Below are 20,393 nucleotides of genomic sequence, written 5' to 3'. Positions count from 1 at the left end.
AGCTATGGCCCTCTATCCTGCACAGACAGCCACCTGCACCAGCCTTGTGAAATCTGGACTGGACACAGGCACAGAACCTGACAATAACCAACATCAGCACAAACAGCACAGTGCTACTGGCACGGGATGTCCTCTCTCCCTGATCTCGCTGCTGAAGTCAGATGCATACTCTCTTTAGTCTTACTATAAACTTCAGGGGAAAAAAAAAAAACAAAACCATGAAGCTGTTACATGACCCTGATTATTGCAGAAATTCACACAGATCATCAGGGCCAGCTGGAGTGCCAGCTTCTCATAACATATTTAAAATACAGCTTCCTAACTGCTTCTGCTGAGTGCTTTTGGTAGCTATGGTGGCGTGACATGCAAATGATAGACATGAGCCCCTAGAAGTCAGGAAGCCTCACCTTAAAAATCCCTCATAGGACTTCAAAAATGGCAGGATCTGGCCACAAGGGCCTTGTGATTTAATTGTTTTGTCTATCTAGATCAGCACAAGGAAGGCAAAAACACTGCTTATCTGAATTCCACAGAGCAAGATTATACAGACTGTATTCAGTTATCAGTCCAAAATTCTGACACTCAGCATTTTGTGCTACAAGAAGTGAAAGCTGGAGTGTAGGAAGGTTTCCTAGTTTCTTCAGATTACGTTCTCCTCTGTGCAATGCTGACCCTTTGTGGAGCCAGCATTGCTGTTCCTACAGAACATGCATGGGTGGGAAGGGCTGAGGAAGGAGCTCACAGCAAGCAAAGCTTATCATGATTAGAACATTCAGGTCAAGTGCACTTAGCCAACAACCCACTCAAACCCCACAAAAAGATAACGAACAGCCAATCTGCATGCACAAACACTGTTCACACAGATTTTATCCTACCACAGCACCATGTGAGCATACAGTGATAGTGAAACGCACAGAGACCACCTTTTAACTTTTGCTCTAGCTCTGCCTCTTTCAGAAGACTAGGGTCTCAGAACCCAGATTTCCTGTGCTGCTAAAAGCACAAGGCTGCTTCAGTATGCCTCATTCTCCTGAGAATTGCTCTAATTTGTATGCATCAAAGAACAACAACAAAAAAAGATTGCTTCAGTCTGAACATTTCCCACAAAAAAAGTTCAGTTGTCTCCAACACCAGAAAAAGGATACTTTTTGATCACACTACTGATGAATCCTGTGAGAATTTTGTTAGCCTTGAATCTCGAGGAAGATAATTTAATTCTGGCAAGAGGAAAGCATTCCAAGCAGGAGCAAACCACTGGAAAAGCAAAAGCCAACTTGACCAAATCTAACAAATTGTAAAAACCTCAGCTTCTTATGCACTAATTACTTGTTAGACTTGGGAAATTACATCTCTGAAAACTGTGGGCATAGCACGCAGAAGGGACTGATGGAGCTCAACTGGGAGGAGGACTCAGACACAGTGAAGCTCAACTGTGCACCAGGCAGCTGGGTCCTAGCTTTGCCCAGGACAAGAGGGCCATCTCCCCAGAGCCTGAAGGTCCTCTCCAAGTTCAGTGCTCCCGAGGGCATCCTGCAGCAGTCACCTCTAGTGCATTGTGCAGCACCCGCTGTGCAAAGGAAGCGAGGGTGAAACATCAGTCACATGTCAGCACCTTCCACAGCTCCAACACTGCTCAACAGCATTCAATAACAATAGGTATTAGAAAAGCAAAAAAATGACATCTCAAATTTGGCTTCAAATTTAGCTGATATTTTTCTGCACTAACGTAGCCTTCCTTCAGTATTTTCCCTAAAAGAGATGACTAAAGTAGTTTGCGCAACAGATTGTGAAAATAAATTCATTAAAATTTCAAAAGTGCTGTTACTGCAGTGATGAAGTAACACGGTGGAAGTACCACGTAAAACTCATTAACTGCTTTTACAGTAGATTTCCAGTATATTAAGTAAAAATGGTGATGCCAAGAAGGCCAGAGCTAAGAAAATCTGCTTGTTATACAATCAGGCATCGTGCATTTACACTGAAGGTATTGCAATTACAGTACATTATTATATAATTACAGATGGTATTGTAAGCTGTGCATTGAAGGATGAGAGCTAACATCAAGATGATAAATTCCATATATATACACACAGATTTATTTGGAGTGCTCAGTTTTGAGCTGGAAAGACATCAATGTTCTAGTGCAATTGTAATGCTGCATCTGAACATGTTTGAGCAATGGCAGGCGCTGACATATGACAACTTTTCATCCTCACTGCCTTTCCACCACATGTGCTGCACAGAGCACTAGACATGAGTGCTGCGTTTAACATGCTTGTGCCAAAGAGGATGCCTGTAGGAGTGCTGTGCATGGAAAGGATCTGTGGGAGATGGACCTCCCGGCCTGGGCAAAGCTGTCTCATGCACAGCTGAGTCCCTTCGGGCTCCACTGAAGGCTGGGGTGGCTGACCACAGCTAACAGCCGAGCCCCAGACTTTGAGAAGCACCGGTACAAAGAGGAGAATTAGACATCTACACTCAGTTCAGCATTCCATTGCAGGAAACAAGCATAAAATACAGCACAGATATGACATACTGCCCACTGTGAACATAACTGAAGAGCCACTGCAGTGTTCTTAACTACTCAGAGCTTCTTGAAAAAACACCACAACAAAAATCTGCGTTCTCTGTTGAAGCTCAGAGTAATGAGGGCAGCTATAGGTAAGGCAGGGTCACTGCATGTTAGGATGTAGAAGAAAGTCAAGGACAGAATCAGCTTTACTGATGATGAATGCTGATTTCCTACCATCACTAGAAAACAAAAGCATTCTCTATGAATGCTCAATATAATTTAGCAGGAGATATCACTTAGCATATGAAACAGGTATCAAGTCTATAGTAGCTTGCATTCACCTCTGATGCCTCACAGCAAAAAGCAGGTTATTCCATCAGCACCAACTTTCTTACTCACACAGTTCAGCATCATCCCAGGTTCCGGTTAATCAGGTAACTCATTCAGTGGACTGATGATGAATCATGCAGATATCAATACCAATTACACACAGACATCCATGCATCTATACCTACTCTTATCACTGTGACCATGCCTTTCTTATCAAGGTTGCTCAAACATGGGTGATGAAGACTGATGAAGTAGACTAAAACTGAATGCGAGTGAAATAGAGGTGGTATCAGTGGGTTTGGGTAAACAACTTAAGGAGTTTGTGTTCATTGTGCCACCTCACTTTGATATTTCAGCCCATAGTTAAGGAGCGTTCCTGGATTCTGGGATTAAGCCAAGCTCCCACAAAGCAGTGTCTGTGTTATGCTTCCTACAATCACCAACTGGCTCAGAGATTCTGTCCCAGGCTCTGAATTTGGATTGTGCCAGGTCTATGATATTGCTTCAAATGAGCTGCTAAATAGTCTTTGGTTAATGTTTTCCCAAGCTTGCCAAGGACTGGAAAGTTTGGCAACAGGCAATAGTAGCCAGGCATGATGGGTTTAATGTAGTTTTCCGTCAGTCTCACCAGCCTGAGAAGTGAGACTTTATAAAAAGGAAAGGAAAATTCCATTCCTCATGGGAAGTTCAGAGTTTGCAGATATAAAAGCACATGCAAATGCTGCTTGTTACATGTTATTTATTCCCTAAAGTATTCTCCATTGCTATAGAGCATAAATCAGTCAAGCACTGTAAATAACAACATTCCAGTGGAATGCTAGTCTGACACTGGAAGGAGAGAGAGAGCGCCTCTCCCCCTTTCCTTCACTTTTCCTACTGCTTTTGAGCTGTACAGAATAAAGCAATAGAGATTAACTCCTGCTTTTCTTAATGGTATTTTTCCCCAGCATGCTACAGAGTGGACTGACAATGCCATCTTGTCGAACTAAAGATCTTTAGAGGAAGCTCTGTTAGTAGAGAAGGCTGAGAAAAGCAATTTAAAAATGAAATCTAAACCCACACTGTGCAAGATCCAAATTAACGAGAACTGACAAGTTAACTCTTTCTGCCTCAACCCCCTTCCTCTTCAGAAACTACACTGACAGAGAAAGAAGAGAGAGCAGGATTATACTGGGCTATACACAGGACAAGTTTGCTCTTTGCTTGCAAGATGTGAAAGGACAATGTTGCTTTTTCTGCCATCATATTTATAGATAACCATCACAAAGTGAAGCGCAGCTGATAAGCCTTAGCTCTTCTCTCGGTCAATCCGAAAACAAACACCACAGCACTACATAAATATAAGGGGTATTCTCAGCTACCAGAACACTGCATTAAACTGCCTCATTTTGTTATTTTTGTTTACATTTGTTAGCCAAATTGTTTCACTTGAGCGCTCTCTATTTAGAATAAATCTTAGATGTGAGTGGAGAGGTTATTCCTTGTCCGCGATACTTGCTTTGCCTACTGCCTGTTCAATAAAAGCAATTCAGCCTCCAACCATTTTAACTGGTTAACAGTGACAAGCCCCCAGAATACACACAGGCATGTTAAATTCCTGAACTACTGTCACAGCTGCTGCTTTTATCCCCTGTCCAGCCTGCATGGGCTTTCACAACTAAGTCTTCAACTCTGCCGAGCTGACAATAAGCTGAGAAGATTCTGATTAAAAGCAACTTCTTTAAATATGAGCACATCACCTGATGATGAGGAGCCATCACTACTTCTAGGAGCAATAAGCATTATGAGGAGCTCAGAACTGGAGAAGAGCACATACAGAGAACCTTCTATAACATGCTTAATCCAACAGGTCTGTTAAGAAAAAAAAATTATAACAGAGCTCTTCCAATTTTAAACTGCATACTCAAGCCACATTATTTAAAATACAAAAAGAAGAGAAGAGAAGAGAAGAGAAGAGAAGAGAAGAGAAGAGAAGAGAAGAGAAGAGAAGAGAAGAGAAGAGAAGAGAAGAGAAGAGAAGAGAAGAGAAGAGAAGAGAAGAGAAGACTAACAGTGGGTTTCATTCAAAAGAAAAGATTTCTGTAACCTCTAAACCAGTGTATGAGATGTATGTAGGGTGAGAAAGGCTTAACTCATAAGACTTAGTTGCTTTCCAACTGATTTGACTAAGAGCCCAGTCACTTCCTACATCACTACATTACTAATGAACAGTTGCTGCTAAAACTGATACTGCTGATGTTTGGATATTCCACCGTTTGAGAGTACAGTGGAGAACAAGCTGTCCTAAAATTGAGAGGTCTCCCAGTTCAGAGTTGAGGCCCAATAACAGAGCAACACAGAACCATTCACTCGTATTTGTTTACTACATAACAGGAAGATGTCAGTAGCAAGTCTGTTATTATAAATCATTATTTTTAGAAAATATCATGAAATGCTGTTAAAATTAGCTGTTCCACAACTAGCAAATTAATGGAGGCTGGTGTCTACTGAACTACTAGCCTACTGCCCTGCACCCTTCTCAAATTAACAACAGCTTGTCACTGCGCTCCATGAGCTTGTGTCATAACCCCTCCACTGCACCTCACAGTTCCACATCTCTTATCTGGAGCTTGTATTCTTCACCCAGAGGATGATGTTCATGGAACTTTACAGAACTTATGAAGAAAACTTTGGGATGCTTACCTCATTGTCAAAGTCAGCTGAATTCTATTGAAGTTGTTAAAATTAAATTGATACAGTGGTTACACAATCTTTCTTTCCTTTGAAAGTAGGCTAAAAACCCATTAACAGTTTTACTTCTGTCATCCCTTCATTCCCATTCTTCATTTAAAAATAACAATTCTGTTCTAGTGCATTAGCTTACATAACACCCACTCCTCAGCTGAACCACTTGAAACTTTCAGGCTGTATTTATTAAGTGTATGTGCCTATGTTTGTTCATTTTTAAGGTGCTCACTATTATCAAAAGTAATAGTGAGGAGATAGGTAAAACCAAGTAATGGCTATTGCCCAAAGTTTCTGAACTGGTATCACTGCAGGTAAGAACTGCACTGCTTTTTCTCTACCGAGCTGTTGTCAGCTGTTCTCATGGTTACCAATGCAGGAATTTGCAATGACAGGTCACAGTTCTGAGAATGAGTAGATTTGCCTGGCATGCTTCTATCTAGGAAATAACACTACCCTAATGAAAAGGAGAAAAGACTGCTGTACATCATCACGCGATTCCGTCTCTGAGAAAGCCGCTTTTAAGCCTCTCTGTCCCAACAAAGAAGGTGCTCACCAGACTTAACATAGTTCTTAAAATTGCTTGTTCACACAATAAAGATAAAAATACATCTCTCGTATTCTCTTCATTACTATAAATGGACCAATGGAGCTTTCTCTGAAAGATTCAACTACATACATAAACCTTCCAGACTGTGGGAAGCAAGGGTAGGAAAGGCATGCTTTCCATTTAAATTCAAAGGAAGGCAGGAATAGTAACTTTGTCAGCTCGTGCAATAGCAGCAGAACCAGCTTCTCTCACAATTCTAACCCCTTGCTGCCAGAAAAGCCCTCCTTCAGGAGAGCCAGAGCAGTTCAGTTTCCAAAGTCACTATTACTGAAAAATGAAGTGTGGAATTTGTGATGATGAGACAAAACATCTACCTGCTGACTTCAAATGTCAGCCTTCTAGATACAAACAAAGCTAAGTCCCTACAGAGCCAGGCTGGAACCGTACTGTAATCGTCAGCCATCATTCCCAAGGAACTCACTATTCATTAAGGGCCATAGCATTCCAGGGACATACCATACATGGAACTCAGTAATATGCAAAAATTGCATATTGCTGTCACGATGTGCCAACTGATCCATGCCAGAACACTCTGTGAAATGCTTAACTGAGTCACTCACACTCCCGGGGAGCTCCTTGTCTGCCCAGAAAGCTTCCAGGAAGAGATTCTTCCAAGGCGCAGTTGGGAAAAGCACTGCATAGCTTGCTGTCCCAGGATTCAAGGCCTGCCAGCTTGCACAGTTTTCTGTTCCCTATGGGTCTGTACAGGTAGCTCAAGGGCCCACAACATTTTGAAGATACACCCGAGTATAAACTTCCAGGTCAACAGTAGAGAGGCCTTCAGCAAAGAAGCCTGGGAGGGCTTTCTTCAGCTCAGGTCTCAAGTTTCTGCATCTGCAGATGGAAGCCTTGAAGCCCTGATAACAGGAACACTATCAGAACTTCTGCTCCTGCAGCTGAAAGACCTGGGCAAGTTTCCAAGGTTCCTGTGAAGCACTGAGGACTTGGGAGGCTCGATAGCTCAGCAGCAGTCCTGTAAGCCCTGATCTGAGCTACATCAAAAGGTGTCAGACTCTACATCATTTCCAAAGAAACACTGGAGAAAATTCTAATACAAGGAAAATTTCAAGATGTCACAGTTTTCCATGAACTGGGGAACACCAAGTCTGGCTCATTTCCACTGCAATTTCCTGCAGAAAGTCTCTAATCTGTGTTCCTCTCTGAAAATGAACCTTCACCTGTTAAAATACATAATGCTAAAGCAATAGACATGAATAAAACATGCAAGCTTACCTTTAAGGTACAAAAGCATCCCTTGTTATCCCCAAATTTCTAGTTATTCTCATATGAACATGCCTGCCTTGAGTCCTAGTCCTTTCATTTAAAAAACAACAAACCAGATCTACTCATCCTTCCTCAGGACTTACAGTAGAAAAAGATGCATCCTGTAAAGCCAAACCCACAGAGGTTCTAAGCAGGTTACTCCACTTGGCATGTTAATTACTCACAGTTTCTTTACTGAAACAGTATCTCTAGAGACTGGACAACTGAACACAGGGCTGGAAGTTTTAGAGTACCAAAAGACAACAGCCAAAGAACCTGCAGGAATGTCCGGCCCACAGGGCAGCCACTTGAGATGAACAACAGCGTGTATTACAAAAAGAAGAAGGGCAGATTCCTGGGATCCAAGCTCTCAGAGGTACTGTGGCAAGGGAGGGAGGGATGAACTACACCAGCACACAACGAGCAGGTTAAAGATTTAGCTCACTTAATTTATTAGGTAGCATCACAAAGTTTTTGATACTTAGTGCCGCAGTTCAGAGCCCGAGGCACAAGTCCCAACTTGCCAGCCTGCTGCACAAATGGTAAGGAGACGCAGGTGTCCATGGAATGCAGGCTGCTGGTGGGGCAGTTTATCCCATCATCCCTACAGGTGTGGAAAAGTAATTTGAGCCTTAAGGACATTTTACCAGGTGTGAATACTTCAGTACTGAAAAACTAAAGAACATTGAAGCTGCACTGAACTTCAGAAACTTGCAAGAAGCTTTTTATGAGACTGAATTCTCACAATACCTTTCAAGGTCTCAATTTCTCATACACCTAAATGAAGAGGACATTCTTTCAGTTTAAAATATTTCTTATATGGCAATTTTTATTCATCTATGAGTGATCCATAAAGCTTTTTTTCAGTTAAGAAGTTTTCTTGCCATTAAAAGATGAAAAGAGCCTTTTCCAATTTTTCACAGTGCCTAGATACTTCCTATAATTCAGATTAAATTAATACCATTCACATCCACTTACATCGTATGCTTTAGATGCACTCACGTAGAACTACAGAGAAAGATACAGAAGAATGATTTAGGACTCAGTATTATATACAATATCACTACTTCCAAAATGCAAAAGCAACCTCAAAGCAGCTCAGTTTCACACCTGAAGAACAGTTCTTGCTTTAATTTATGTGTATAGACAAGTGAACAGATGCTACAATGCCATCCCAGAGTTCTCCATGTAGCTTAAGCATTCCCAGTAAACTCTGGCTCTATATTTACCACATGTACAGCCTAAGATTACCTCCACGTAGCTCATTATCACACCCACTCTCCCACTGCAATAGCAGCGTTGTTGAGTCAAAGGATCCAACAGCTCTTTTCCATCTATAATTCCAGTTCTTACGCTACTTCCACAAAATCCCTGCTAGCACAGCACATAGTTCAGAAAAGAAAGGCATATGGTGACAGAGTAGCAATTGTTTCCCTCCACACACCAGTTTCTATATCAGGATAGAAAGTACAAATTAAGAAGCGTCATTACTGGTTTCTTGGAACACAACATGACAAAGTACAAAACTTTTTTCCCCCCCAAGTTGATGCAAACAAAGCCAATATTGCGCACAACATTTTAGTTCCTGTACTATGTGTCCTCTAAAGCAGTAAACCCACAATTAGCATGAGAAAGGTCCAGCTGGAGGTATCACGAACAACTAGCATTACTTCTTGCATATGTATTTTTTTCAAAACATATGTTCTGCTTGAGAACAATAGAGTGCCAGTAGGTTGGCAGTAGAACAACAATTTAAGTTATGGTCTCAGTAAAGGTAGGAGGAAGAATTTGCTAAAGCAATGTATTTCACTTACAAACCCCCAAGAAGCCCATTACAGACAATCAGGCAAATATATGTTAATGGCCATAGGGGAAAAAAAAAAAAAAAAACCCTAACTAAATGCTTTAAAAGTGCACTTCATGGATGAAAGCTGCCAAATTACAGAGAGGATTTACTGAGAAGAATGCGCTGCTGCCAGGATGGACAAAAGCATGCATTCTACCCAATCCAAGCTCCTCCCCATCTCCTGTCATGCTCACAGCAAGAAGCAGCTCAAAAACTGACAGCCACAGACTCCAGGACTGGAAGAGACAAAAAGAAAAATAATAATAACCCCGCTGGCAAATGCCAGGAAAAATGTTATTTTGAAGATCTAACAAAAGAGGCTGTGGAAAAAAAAAAAAAAAAGAAAGAAAGAAAGAAAGAAAAAAGAACAAACAACGAAACAAAGCAACCAAAAAGACCCGAGTAACGAGCAAAAAAACACCACTCCAAATTACTGGGACAGCAAGCACAGTTTCACAGGAAACCAAGCACACCTGATGGGGTTTTAAAAGGGCCAACATCAAGAAGTGCTTTGAAAACAGAAGCTGCAATGCGCATCATGCAACGCTTGGCAGGAGTTTCCCAGAGTTTGTGTGCAAGGAGAAAAGCGCAGTTCCCCCGCCTCCCAGCCAGACCACCAGCCTTTCCAAACGAGGATGCTCGATGGCCCCCAACCAGGCGATCGGCACCGGTGGGGGAGCCGAGCGCCGTTCGGCACGAGTCTACTTCCCTCCCTCCCCCCTTTTTCTTTCTTTCTTTCTTGCTGTCGCTGTAGTTCCTCCGTCGGTCCCGTTTACGGAGCTCCCGGCCCCCCGGGCAGCGCGTCCCGGCCCCACGGCTGCGAGCCGCCCCCTACCTGGTTGGAGTCGTCGCCGCGCTCCAGGTGCACGATGCCCTGGCTCCTGCCCTCCGTGTCGCTCAGCACGTCATCCTCCGAGTCCTCCAGGAGGGATGACGAGCCCGTGGAGGAGAGCGAGGAGGTGGACAGCCTGCGGGACTGCAGGTGCAGCGAGCCGCCCGTCCTCAGCCAGCCGCCCTCCGCGTGCGCCGGCGGCGCCTCGGGGCTGCCCTGCGACTCTTCGCTCTCCTCGGCGGTGACGGTGAGGCGCGGGATGACGGGCGGCAGCACGCCGTTGGGGGGCCGGCAGCCCCGCTTGGCCGGGTCGGGCAGCTGCCGGGCGGCGGCGGCGGCGACGGCGGCGCAGCGCGCCTCGAAGAGGGAGCGCAGCTCCCCCACGCTGAGCCGCGTGGCCCGACTGAGCTCCGGGCTACTGTGCAGCGCCGCTCGGGGCTCCGCGCTGGGGTCGGCGGCGGGCGCCCGCCGGGCAGAGCCCCAGGGATGGCGGCCGGGGGCGTGCATGAGGGAGCGCCGCGCCCGCCGTGCCGCCGGGGAAACTTCTTTGTTGCTCAGCCTCCGGCCGCCGCTCGCAGCCCGGCGGCGTGGCTCATGTCCAGCCCGCCCTCCCCGGGCGGCTCTGACTCACCCGCAGCCCGTTACCGCGCCTGCTGCCCCGGCGCCAGGGCCACGGGGGCTCGCCGAGCCTTCCCGCCCGCCGCCGCCCCGCTCCGCCTCGGCGCCGAGGGGAGGAGCGAGCCGAGCCCCGCCGCGGGGAACCCCAGCCCCCCCGCCCCTTCCTTGCCGCCGCCTCCGCCCTTTTGGTTTCGCTTTCCCTCGAGCGGCCTCCGCTCCTCCGAGGCTGCCTCAGCGCCCGCCTTCCCGCCCTTACCTCGGCACGAGCCGCTGCTTGCTCCAACGGCCGCCGCCTCGCGCCCACCGCCCTCCAACGGTCGCCCGCTCCCCGGGCACGGCGGCTGCGCGGCGTGGACGAACCCCGGCCCGAGCCCCCTGCCGGGCGGCTTCGATCGCCTTTCCAAAGCCTGAGCCTTCCTGTGCCCGGCCGAGGCGCGTGGCACGGCGCACCTGGGAGCTCTGCGGCCGCGTGGCACGTCCCGGGCGGCGCTGGCCATGAGGGGTGGCTGCCGGGCAGCGCCGCGTTCCTAAAAAAACCTGAACTGCGTGTCTGTCTGTCAGCGCTTTGCTGCAGAGCCGTGCTAAAGAGGCTCTCCCAAGCCCCGGGATGCTGGTGTGCCCCGCTCTCCTTCTCTGAATGAGTTTCTCCGGATACCGCCCCGCTTTGCCGCTGCTTCCCCGCTGAACTCCTGCTGCCTGAAGTGCAGCATGCTGTGACTGCAGGCACTGAGGAGAGCCGTACTGCCTCAGGGTTCCATCAGCCGAGATGATTAGTAAAATTAACAATTGGGGAACCAACTGCTAAAGTCTTCAACCCAGTTTTTGCTCATTCATCTCACTGTTTCCCTACACCCTTCCATCTTCTCTCCCTGGCTCTTGCCTGGCTCTCAGGCAGGAGCTCAATGGGTGGAGCAGAACGGCCGCGGTTGGGCTGCCCAGCCATGCCACGCTGCAAAGCAGAGCCTAGCAGCCCACCTCACTATGTCCAGCTGGGCAGCTGGGGAGCCCCACAGGCTCAGTGTTTTTGGACACCTCTCTAGAATTAGGTGCAGTGGGTTGGGCAGGGCAACAGCTGCCCCCAAATTAGGTATGCTTACCAGAAACTTGCAGGAGAAAATGGTTGGCAGTGCAGTGTTTCCCCAGCACATGTGGAGCGGGTGTCCTGCAAGGAACAGACATGAGCTGGTCTGAGTTCTCTCTGGAAGAAAAGGCAGTCACCACTTTTATTACTAAACTGTGTAAGTCACTTCAAATGTTATAGTGCAGAAAGGCAGTCTTAAAATACTGTTAGGCCCCACATACTGAAAGGCATACCTGAAAGTGCAGTTTTATAACTGATGGCATTACGAGAAGAGTCACAGTGAGGAATGTATACATACCACAGAAAGCAAAGTAGCCAATTTAAAATGAATCTGAAAGATTTCACATCCACAAGTTGGATGCGCTGAGCTCATTTCTGTAGCCATGACAGCTGCTGCCCATTGGCAAGCAGGACAGAAAGCGAGTTTGGGCAGAGGTGAGGAGGGAAGGAGCCCTTCTGCAGGCAGAAAGGCAGCTCAGCATCCAGCATCTCTGTGCCAATGCTCACTGCTGATTCTGCAGATAGAGGATTATGTGAGGTCTATGATCAGAGAACCGGACTCAAGTGGATTCCTCATTTAGGAAACCTTGTGATTGTAATGAGACTCACTTCACATAGGACTGAGTTAACTTTATAGTTATAAAACATATTTTTAAAGGATTTATTTTCAACGAATAAACATGAAACACTTGCAACACATTTCATTTTAATCAACCAATATATTGGACCGGGCTCTGATCACCTTGATCTCGCTGTACGTATCCTGTTCACTGCCGGGGACTTGGACTAAACAGTCTTTAAGGACCCAACTCAATGATTTCATGTATAAAAATATGAAAACAACATTTTGACAATATCAATTAGTAGCAATTGGTTAGATAGGATTAGATCTGGTTAGTTAGCTGCTTTTGTAACATGTCAGTGTTAGAGAGCTGCTGATCTCTGAGGTTTAGGTGAAATTTAATTTGAAGTCTTTCCGCACTAGCAGGAGAATGAAAGACTCTTTGGTTTGTCAGGTGGTGCTGCATTAACTCACAGCTGCACAAGTTTGTTTTAGGAAAAGTGATTGTGGCCTGATGGGAGAAGTGCTGAGAAATTGTATTTTCCACCTGTGAAATGCTGAGATCCTGGCAACAAAGGGCTGTCAGCATTCACTAGTAATGCTTGGCAAGAGCTAAATCTGGAAAAATATGAAATAGGTGTCCCTCTTTTGCAGATGTGTGTACTGACATACAGATGGCAAATGAGTTGGCTGCAGACGCGTAGTGAGTCAGGGGCGGAAAAGGGTGTTTGATTTGTTGCTTGCTTCTCTAACCACCCGCTCACATTCCCATCTCCAGGGCAATACATTTGTCTATCTCAGTCATTCTGATTCATATTGGTATTCTTACTGCTGTGGTTTCAAGTTTCACACACTCCTGCTACAAAAACAACTTTCTGCCTTTATTTATATTGGCAAAATAAGAGACTATTTTGTTTTCATGAAACCTCTTTCTAAACATTGTTATCATTAACATGTTACTTATTCCTTTTAGTTTGCATTTCCATAGGGTGCCTAAGCCTTGACAGTACAAAAGCAGCAAAAGATGCAGTGAATGCTTGTAGAAGATTCGAAGGGTCTCACATAGAAAAGAGTTTAAATATGAGCTAGAGGAGAGCCTTGGGTTTAGTTTGGCCTACTCAATAAAATACTGCCCACATGAGACCTTACTGATGGCTTGGAGCTCAACAGCTGGAAAACACCACATCTTTCAATTCAGTGTGGGCCTAAGAAGACCTGAAAAGTAGCTGGTAGTTGTGATTCACATATTGCTTTTGGATGCAACACATACAAGCGAGATAACTCTTATATCAAGTTATAATGTCTCTTTCAGGACCAACTGGTGTAATAAGGGAAACAAACAAAATAAAAAAAAAATTTAAAAAAAAAAAAAAAAAGTAAAAGATGGGTCAGCTTTCATACGGGAAGGTCCTTCTTAACGATTAGAAGGCAAGTATCTGACCCTGAAAGCTGGTCTGGCGTAATGGAGACCCTGCCTGGCGCACGGCCCCTTCACGGCAAAGCCTAATGTTCCCCCCAGCGGCTGAAGCTGAGATTGCCATTGCTTTGGGAAGGGGAAAAGAACTGCTGGCGTGGCATGGGCTTGGCGACTCTGCAGGGTGTTTCATCGGCAGGAGGAGGCTGGGACTGAGCCCAGGTTATATGAGGTGAAAGAAAGCACTGTGCTAAGTGACAGCTATTTATTTTACAGATTAAAATTTTGTGGGCTGTTTGCCAAATTCCTCTTCAAGCCTTCCTCTGCAAAAGTTAGAGAATTTTTGATGTAAACTCTGCTTAACGGATGTGTCAGCTCAGTGTGTGCCCTGTGGAAAAGGATTTATGAGTCTACTTTTACCCCAGAAGCAGTACAGCTGTAACTCAGGCACCAATTTTTAAAACCATACTGTGGATTGTTAAAGATGTACATGTGAAATGACACAAGCAGTTTTCAAGCTTTCCCTCACCCTGACCCTCTGGCCCAGAGTCTGAGGGACAGCATAGCACAAACAGAAATCACTTCTGTGTTGCCCAGCCCTGCTGTCAGCTCAGCTGTGAGCACCCCAAAGAATTAGACCTGAAAGGGGAGTCCAAACCTTATGGGGAAAAAACATGGGGAAGATGCTGTTGGGTTTAAGCAGTATATGACAGTAATCTTAGATATGGATTCCAAGGATATGAGAGATGACGTGGCAGGGAATTTGAGCAGATCCTCAGCTAGGAGAGGTCCGTAGATTTTGGGTGGAAGTGAGCACGGCTGTACTGATCCCAGTAAAGATCAGAGAAAACTGCAACGAAGCAGTAAACTGTGGAGGACCTCTGGTGGCTGAAATTCAAATTACATCCTTAAGTCATATTCCTGAACAAAAGTGGCTAGAACTGTTCAGTTGGCTCGTACAGTAGGTTATAAGAGCAGGAGCTGATGGGCGAGGCAAAACACATCGAGCACATCCAGAAACCAGAGTCCCTGAGAAAACAAGCTTCGAGATAAATAATGTGACAACCACGATGGTGAGAAAAAACATAAGGCCAGGGAGAAGGAAGGAGTGCACACAGCAACCTTCTACCAAAATGACCCACAGCAGCTTGCTGATGAGCAGAGCACAAGGTCTACAGAGAAGTGCTACAGGAGGTCAGCGCTCCACTGGAGGTGGAGAGGAAGTGAAAAAACACTTTCCTCCTACATCTGCCCTATCTCATACTGCAGGCTGTTATTGTTCTATGTTAAGGAACGGGAAGAGAAAGGCCTTTTCTTCCCATTTATCCCCAACACTCTTGCTGCTGGCTTCATGGCTAACATACCAGGCAACAGAATAAACTGAAGGAGGAGAAAAGGCTCCAGGTGCACCGTTGTGTGATAGCAAGCATGTGCTGAGAACAGCAGCATTCACTGTTAGCTTGACAGGTGCATTACCCCAGAGTGGCTGCAGGCTGATAGAAGGGCATCAGAGATGCTCACACGGTTTCTGCTTGTATTTTGCCTGTTGTTGGCTTAAGCAAAAGATCTAATTTACAGGGATTTTATAAAAAAAATCCACATGAAACTCATGACAAAACAAAAAGTGTTGCTGTTGTATATTTGAGATTATTATAGATTTTTCTGAGATTTGAGATTAAAGCCAACTGTATTCCCAATAGTTCCCTATCAGCTGACTGAGAATTCAGTACGAAGACTTGATTTAAAGATAAGTCTTTCAGTGAAATCACTGATGAGCTTTATGGTCTACATAAGTACAACTGCTATTTTCGACTAGCTACCTATAATGCTCTCAGAACATGGGGACTTTTCCCTATTCTTACAGTAACAATGACATTAAATTTTGTGCATTTACTCGCAATCTATAATAGTGTAAAGAAGAGCAGGATGTGTCTCTTTATGCGCACCCACACCATCATTTCTAGAAGTTTAATTTTACCTGTTCCTTGTGTACTCCAGGGAAGTATATTAAGAGCAAATCATGCTTACTTCCTATCAGATGAAATTAAGACATCTCAGCGAGAAGCTAACCCAGGCTTACACATCGGAAAGAATAAATTATAAAACTTCTGCTGATTACAGAGAGCAATGAAATAGCATCAGTAGCTTAGATTTAAACAAAGATAAAAGCAGAATCTAATGTTTTCCAGAGAAAGCATCACTACTAGCATTTTTTCTAACAGTGAATCAGTCATGGTAGCTGAGCTGAAATCATCTTCATAATGATGGATGTTACTGCACAAATAGCAGAAATTCATATCCCAACAGTCACGGGCTTTTATTTACCTTTGAAGTGGGAAAATACTGGAGAAATCTTAAAACTTTTTACTAAACCAATTTAATAGCTACATGATTTTTTTCTTAACAAATACTTATTTGTCCACACAGTTTGCTTTGCCAGTTCGTTTGACAAATTTTGCATTAAAAACCCAATACATACTGTAATGTCATAGCCACACTCTAGGATATCAGTGAGTCTATTTTAAGAAAAAGACAAGCAGAAATAATTACTAAGAAATGAGCAAGCTGGGTTGTTTCTTTTTTTTTTTTTTTTTTTTTTTTTTTATGTTGAGGGTCTATTTTGTTCTTGTGCAAAATTGCTCAGAATAGAGGGACTTTTAAGAGTTTTTTAATATGTGCTTTAACGTGACGTAATTGAAAATAGTGCCTATCTGCTTACAACAACGTTGACTTTGGTGCTGCCTATTACCCACATGCCAGTCGGCACCCGCGCTCGCTGTCCCAGCCCAGCAGCCCGGCTCACGGCAGCAGCGCAGCGGGAACGGAGCCGCCAGGCGGCGGGACCGTTTCAGCACCGCGGACAGCGTCAGGATCAGAGAGCGGCCCAACTCCGCCCCGCGGGGAGCCGGGCTCGGAGCGGGACAGGCTTGGTGCTTCCAAGGGTTACGCCAGTTCCTGCTTCCTCTGGAACAGGTATCTCCTATTCTGTTTCACCTTCGAGTCCAAAAGGCTCTGTACTGCCTCTGAAAAGCGTCTGAGAAGACGCTTAAAAAGTCAAGCATTGACAGTACTGTAACCTTAATGATGCACAGCACTATTGGTGCCGTGTAACCAGCAAACAGCCTGCTGCACTAAAGGTTGCAAGAGTAAATCACTAAGTAAATATAGTAATGTACAAAAAGATTGCCTAAGAGTTTATTTTTTCCAAGCTTTTTCTGTGATAACATGCATGATATTTGAATTTCTTTTCATACCAGTTGTAAAGAAAAGCAGGTACTATGCTGAGTGGAAAACAATTTCTGATTTCTGCTTTAAATAAATGTTAGCTCTCAATTTCTCCTGAAGCAAACCATTACGAAGTCTGTTTTCCCTAGGATCAAGACCATACTTTGTTTGGTTTGTAGTCATTTTTTCTGTTTCTTTGCTTGTTTCTCAAATCAGAATTTAAGTTTCTCTCTATTCTCCTTCAGCCTATTGGATAAATTCTGAGGTTTCATATACTATTATCTCTCTGATAGGTTTCTTGAGTTCTGTACGTGACAGTAAACTACCCAGGACTCTGACGTAAACATTAGCAATGCCATATCTGTGTGCTGTAATGAAATACTACTGCAGAAGTAATAAGGAAAAAAAAACATTTTTTTCTGACATAAAAACACCTGTCAACATGATGAAAAACAAATAAACAAGCAAACAAAAAATATCAGGGATATTTTCTTCCTGTATTTAATGTATTTACCTGTCATGGTTTTATGTTGTTGGGGTTTTTTTGGTTTTTGTTTTTTTTGGTTTTCAGTATTCCGCATCAAAACATCATGTAGTGTACTGGGCATTAAAGTGTTAATGCTCCAGTTCCAGGTACCTACCCCTGTACATTACAGAAGTCATGGGATCTGGCCCTTCCGGGTAGGGGGTGATCTCTTACTGCCTGGCAGTGGGTGCTGGAGGGTGCTTTCCTGGCCATTTCAATCTCTTCAGGTTTGACTCAGTCTCGGGAACTCTCTCTCTCCTATCTTGTTTGATTTATTAGTCTCAATTTCAATTAAATTGTATTATATTGTGTTATCTTGTATTCCGGTATCATAGTAAAATAAGTTTTCCTCCATAGATTGTTGCCGCTGTTTTTTTCCTTCCTTCCTTCCTTCCCATTTTGTGGGGCTGGGGTGGGGGGGAGGGCAGGGGCTTATTGCCCCCCCCATCACGGGCATAGATTGATCTGGTCAACTCCGTGACATCACCTTACATAAGTACCATTTTGCAAAGCTGCATGGTGACCACGCAGGAAGCAAAGGAAAAAATCACAGGGAGAAGTCCTTTACTTCCCCAGTGGGACAGCTGCCAACCTGAGGATCAGTCTTCGGTTTTAGCTCTATCTATCTATCTGTTTATCTATCTATTTTCAGTTGGGAAGAGTGACTATTAATTACCCCGTTTACTAAAATCTAATTACTTTTCTTCTGCACATCTGTTGGAAGAATAATGAAGCTAGTTTCACTTAAAATGCTATTGAAGTACTTACCAAAGGACTTGAGAATTTGCCTCATGAGGACAAAAGCACCTTCAGAAATGAAAATGCTGGGCTGAAAAGATATAGGAAAACTGAAATGAAGTTACTGGGTATTGGTTTTCATTTTAGGAAGTGCATTTCCCTCAATAGGACAGGTAACTTTTGGCCATTTTTTATAAAAACCTTCTATCTTTGATACACATATATATGGGCTGCTGAAAAGCAATGTTATCTGCAGCTTTTATCACGCAAATACAACAGATGAATTTTATCTGAGGTGAATAATAAACATATTGAGCTGCACTTTACAGACAGAATGCCTAATGGCAGGTTGCACCTTCACACATAACTATGTAACGCCTTATTTTCCAGATGACCATATGAAGGTCATAAAAAGATTCCAAGAGAGTGAGTGGATAAATTTCTTCGTGAGCCAGTAGTAGAGATAAAGCACACAAAACAAAATGCATGTGCAAACACAGGCAACTGAAAAACACTGAATCATAAAGTTACAGCTTAATAAGGAAGCTGATAAGTTAAATTGATAATGCTGTATTTTCCTAACAAGTTGCAAGGAAAGAGAGCAAATTGGGTAGTCCACAGATCCATTAGAGGAATGTTTGTAGCAAACAGAAGAGAAAAGTACTGGGCTGAGAAAACAACTTGTTTGAAACTGAATTCTTGTTCCAGTAAAAGAGGGATGGAATCAGAGGGAGAAAAGCAGGAGGGAACGAACAGGCACGAGTCGCTTGAGATACAAGACTTCAGGTTAAAATGAAAGGATTGGAACAAACAAGACAGCACATACCTCTTTTTCCGAGTATTTCACTCTTGCCTGGCACACACTTCACCACCAGATGGCCTCATAATAATCGGTTACTAGCTTCAAAGACCTACGGGTATTTGAATCTGTTAAATTTCCAAAGCTGTGCCAAAAAATATATATACTTCTCCAAAAGCCTACCCATATACAACTGAAGTTTGAACAGCTCCAGGTTCAAGTCTGGATTAGAATCCAGGTCTCATGTCCTGCAACCTTTGGATGTAGGACTATGGTTCAGTCTTATTAATATGAAAGGTATAACAGTGATAAGAAATTCACAGTACAAATAGGAATATAATCTGAGTCAAACCTGAGTTCGCTCTTTCAATCCATGCAACACTCCCAAGTTCACAGGACTGGACACAGCTTAGGGCACCTTGCTTCAGGAGAGATGGAGACTGCCTGGAACTGCAAATACTTCAATCGGAGCAGGAAAAAATAAAAAATAAACAAATCTGTGAAACACAGCCCGGGTGCTAAGCCTGAGAAAAGGGGCTTGATGAGCTGCTGAAAAACAGCTTTGTCAGTCAGCTGCAGGCAGCAATAGGTGGCAGGGCCAGGAGATAAAATCAGGAACGTAGTAGGGGATATCGGTGCCAGGAGCCAGCAAAGAACAGCTAACAAATTCTGGTACAGATAGACTCCTGGGATCGATTTCAGGCTCACTTTCTACAACTTCACTTTGCTGAAAGATTCAAGGGAGTTAACCATCAGTCTGGCAGATACCTCCAGAAAAGCAATCTGGAACCGCACTGTATGTTATTTTCTAAGACTGCAAGTTTTCAATTCATATAGAGAACGTATAGAACAACCTACATACAAAATAAGTAGCTTAAATAGCTATTTCAGAGCTGTTATTTATTTATATCTGTACAATTTTAGAAAGACAAAACATTCTCATGAACTCCTAAACCTGCAGTTTGCAGAACACGGAGGCAAAATCTGTTTTGGATACAAGTAAAAATGAAAAAGCCGAGAGGAATGAAAAGCTTTGGCACAGACTGCAATAAATGCCTAACTTGTAGCATGCAGTCAGCTGCCAGCACTGAGACGGGATAACTCCTGAGCATCACATGCTGTGTAAACAAGAGCAGCAGGAACTCACTGAGTAAATCCAAATTCTGATGGGGTATACAGCTAAGCGGGTGTCTGGCTTGGCATGTCAAGAACCCTACTACAAAGAAAAGCACTGTTATAACCCTTAATTTAAAAATAGAAAACCTAAAGGGCACTACCTATAGTAGTACTTGCTGTGCAGCAAGGCAAAAAAA

The 20,393-nt window shown here is 44.0% G+C and overlaps 1 protein-coding gene across 2 annotated transcripts in view; it reads right to left on the bottom strand.

The window, feature by feature from the left end:
* ITPKA (inositol-trisphosphate 3-kinase A) overlaps positions 1-10,718 on the bottom strand; it is a 38,182-nt gene extending 27,464 nt beyond the window's left edge. For both annotated transcript variants that reach the window (XR_007377973.1, XM_048949990.1), the window contains exon 1: positions 10,121-10,718. Coding sequence is in view for 1 of the 2 variants with exons in the window: in XM_048949990.1 (XP_048805947.1) it covers positions 10,121-10,624 (504 nt within the window). In the remaining variant the exon portion in view is untranslated. The remainder of the gene's footprint in view (positions 1-10,120) is intronic.
* Positions 10,719-20,393: the final 9,675 nt, after the last annotated feature.

The sequence above is a fragment of the Lagopus muta genome, chromosome 6, assembly GCF_023343835.1.
Source record: "Lagopus muta isolate bLagMut1 chromosome 6, bLagMut1 primary, whole genome shotgun sequence".
In the NCBI taxonomy this organism is placed as follows: Eukaryota; Metazoa; Chordata; class Aves; order Galliformes; family Phasianidae; genus Lagopus; species Lagopus muta.
This window is presented reverse-complemented; position numbering and strand designations above follow the sequence as displayed.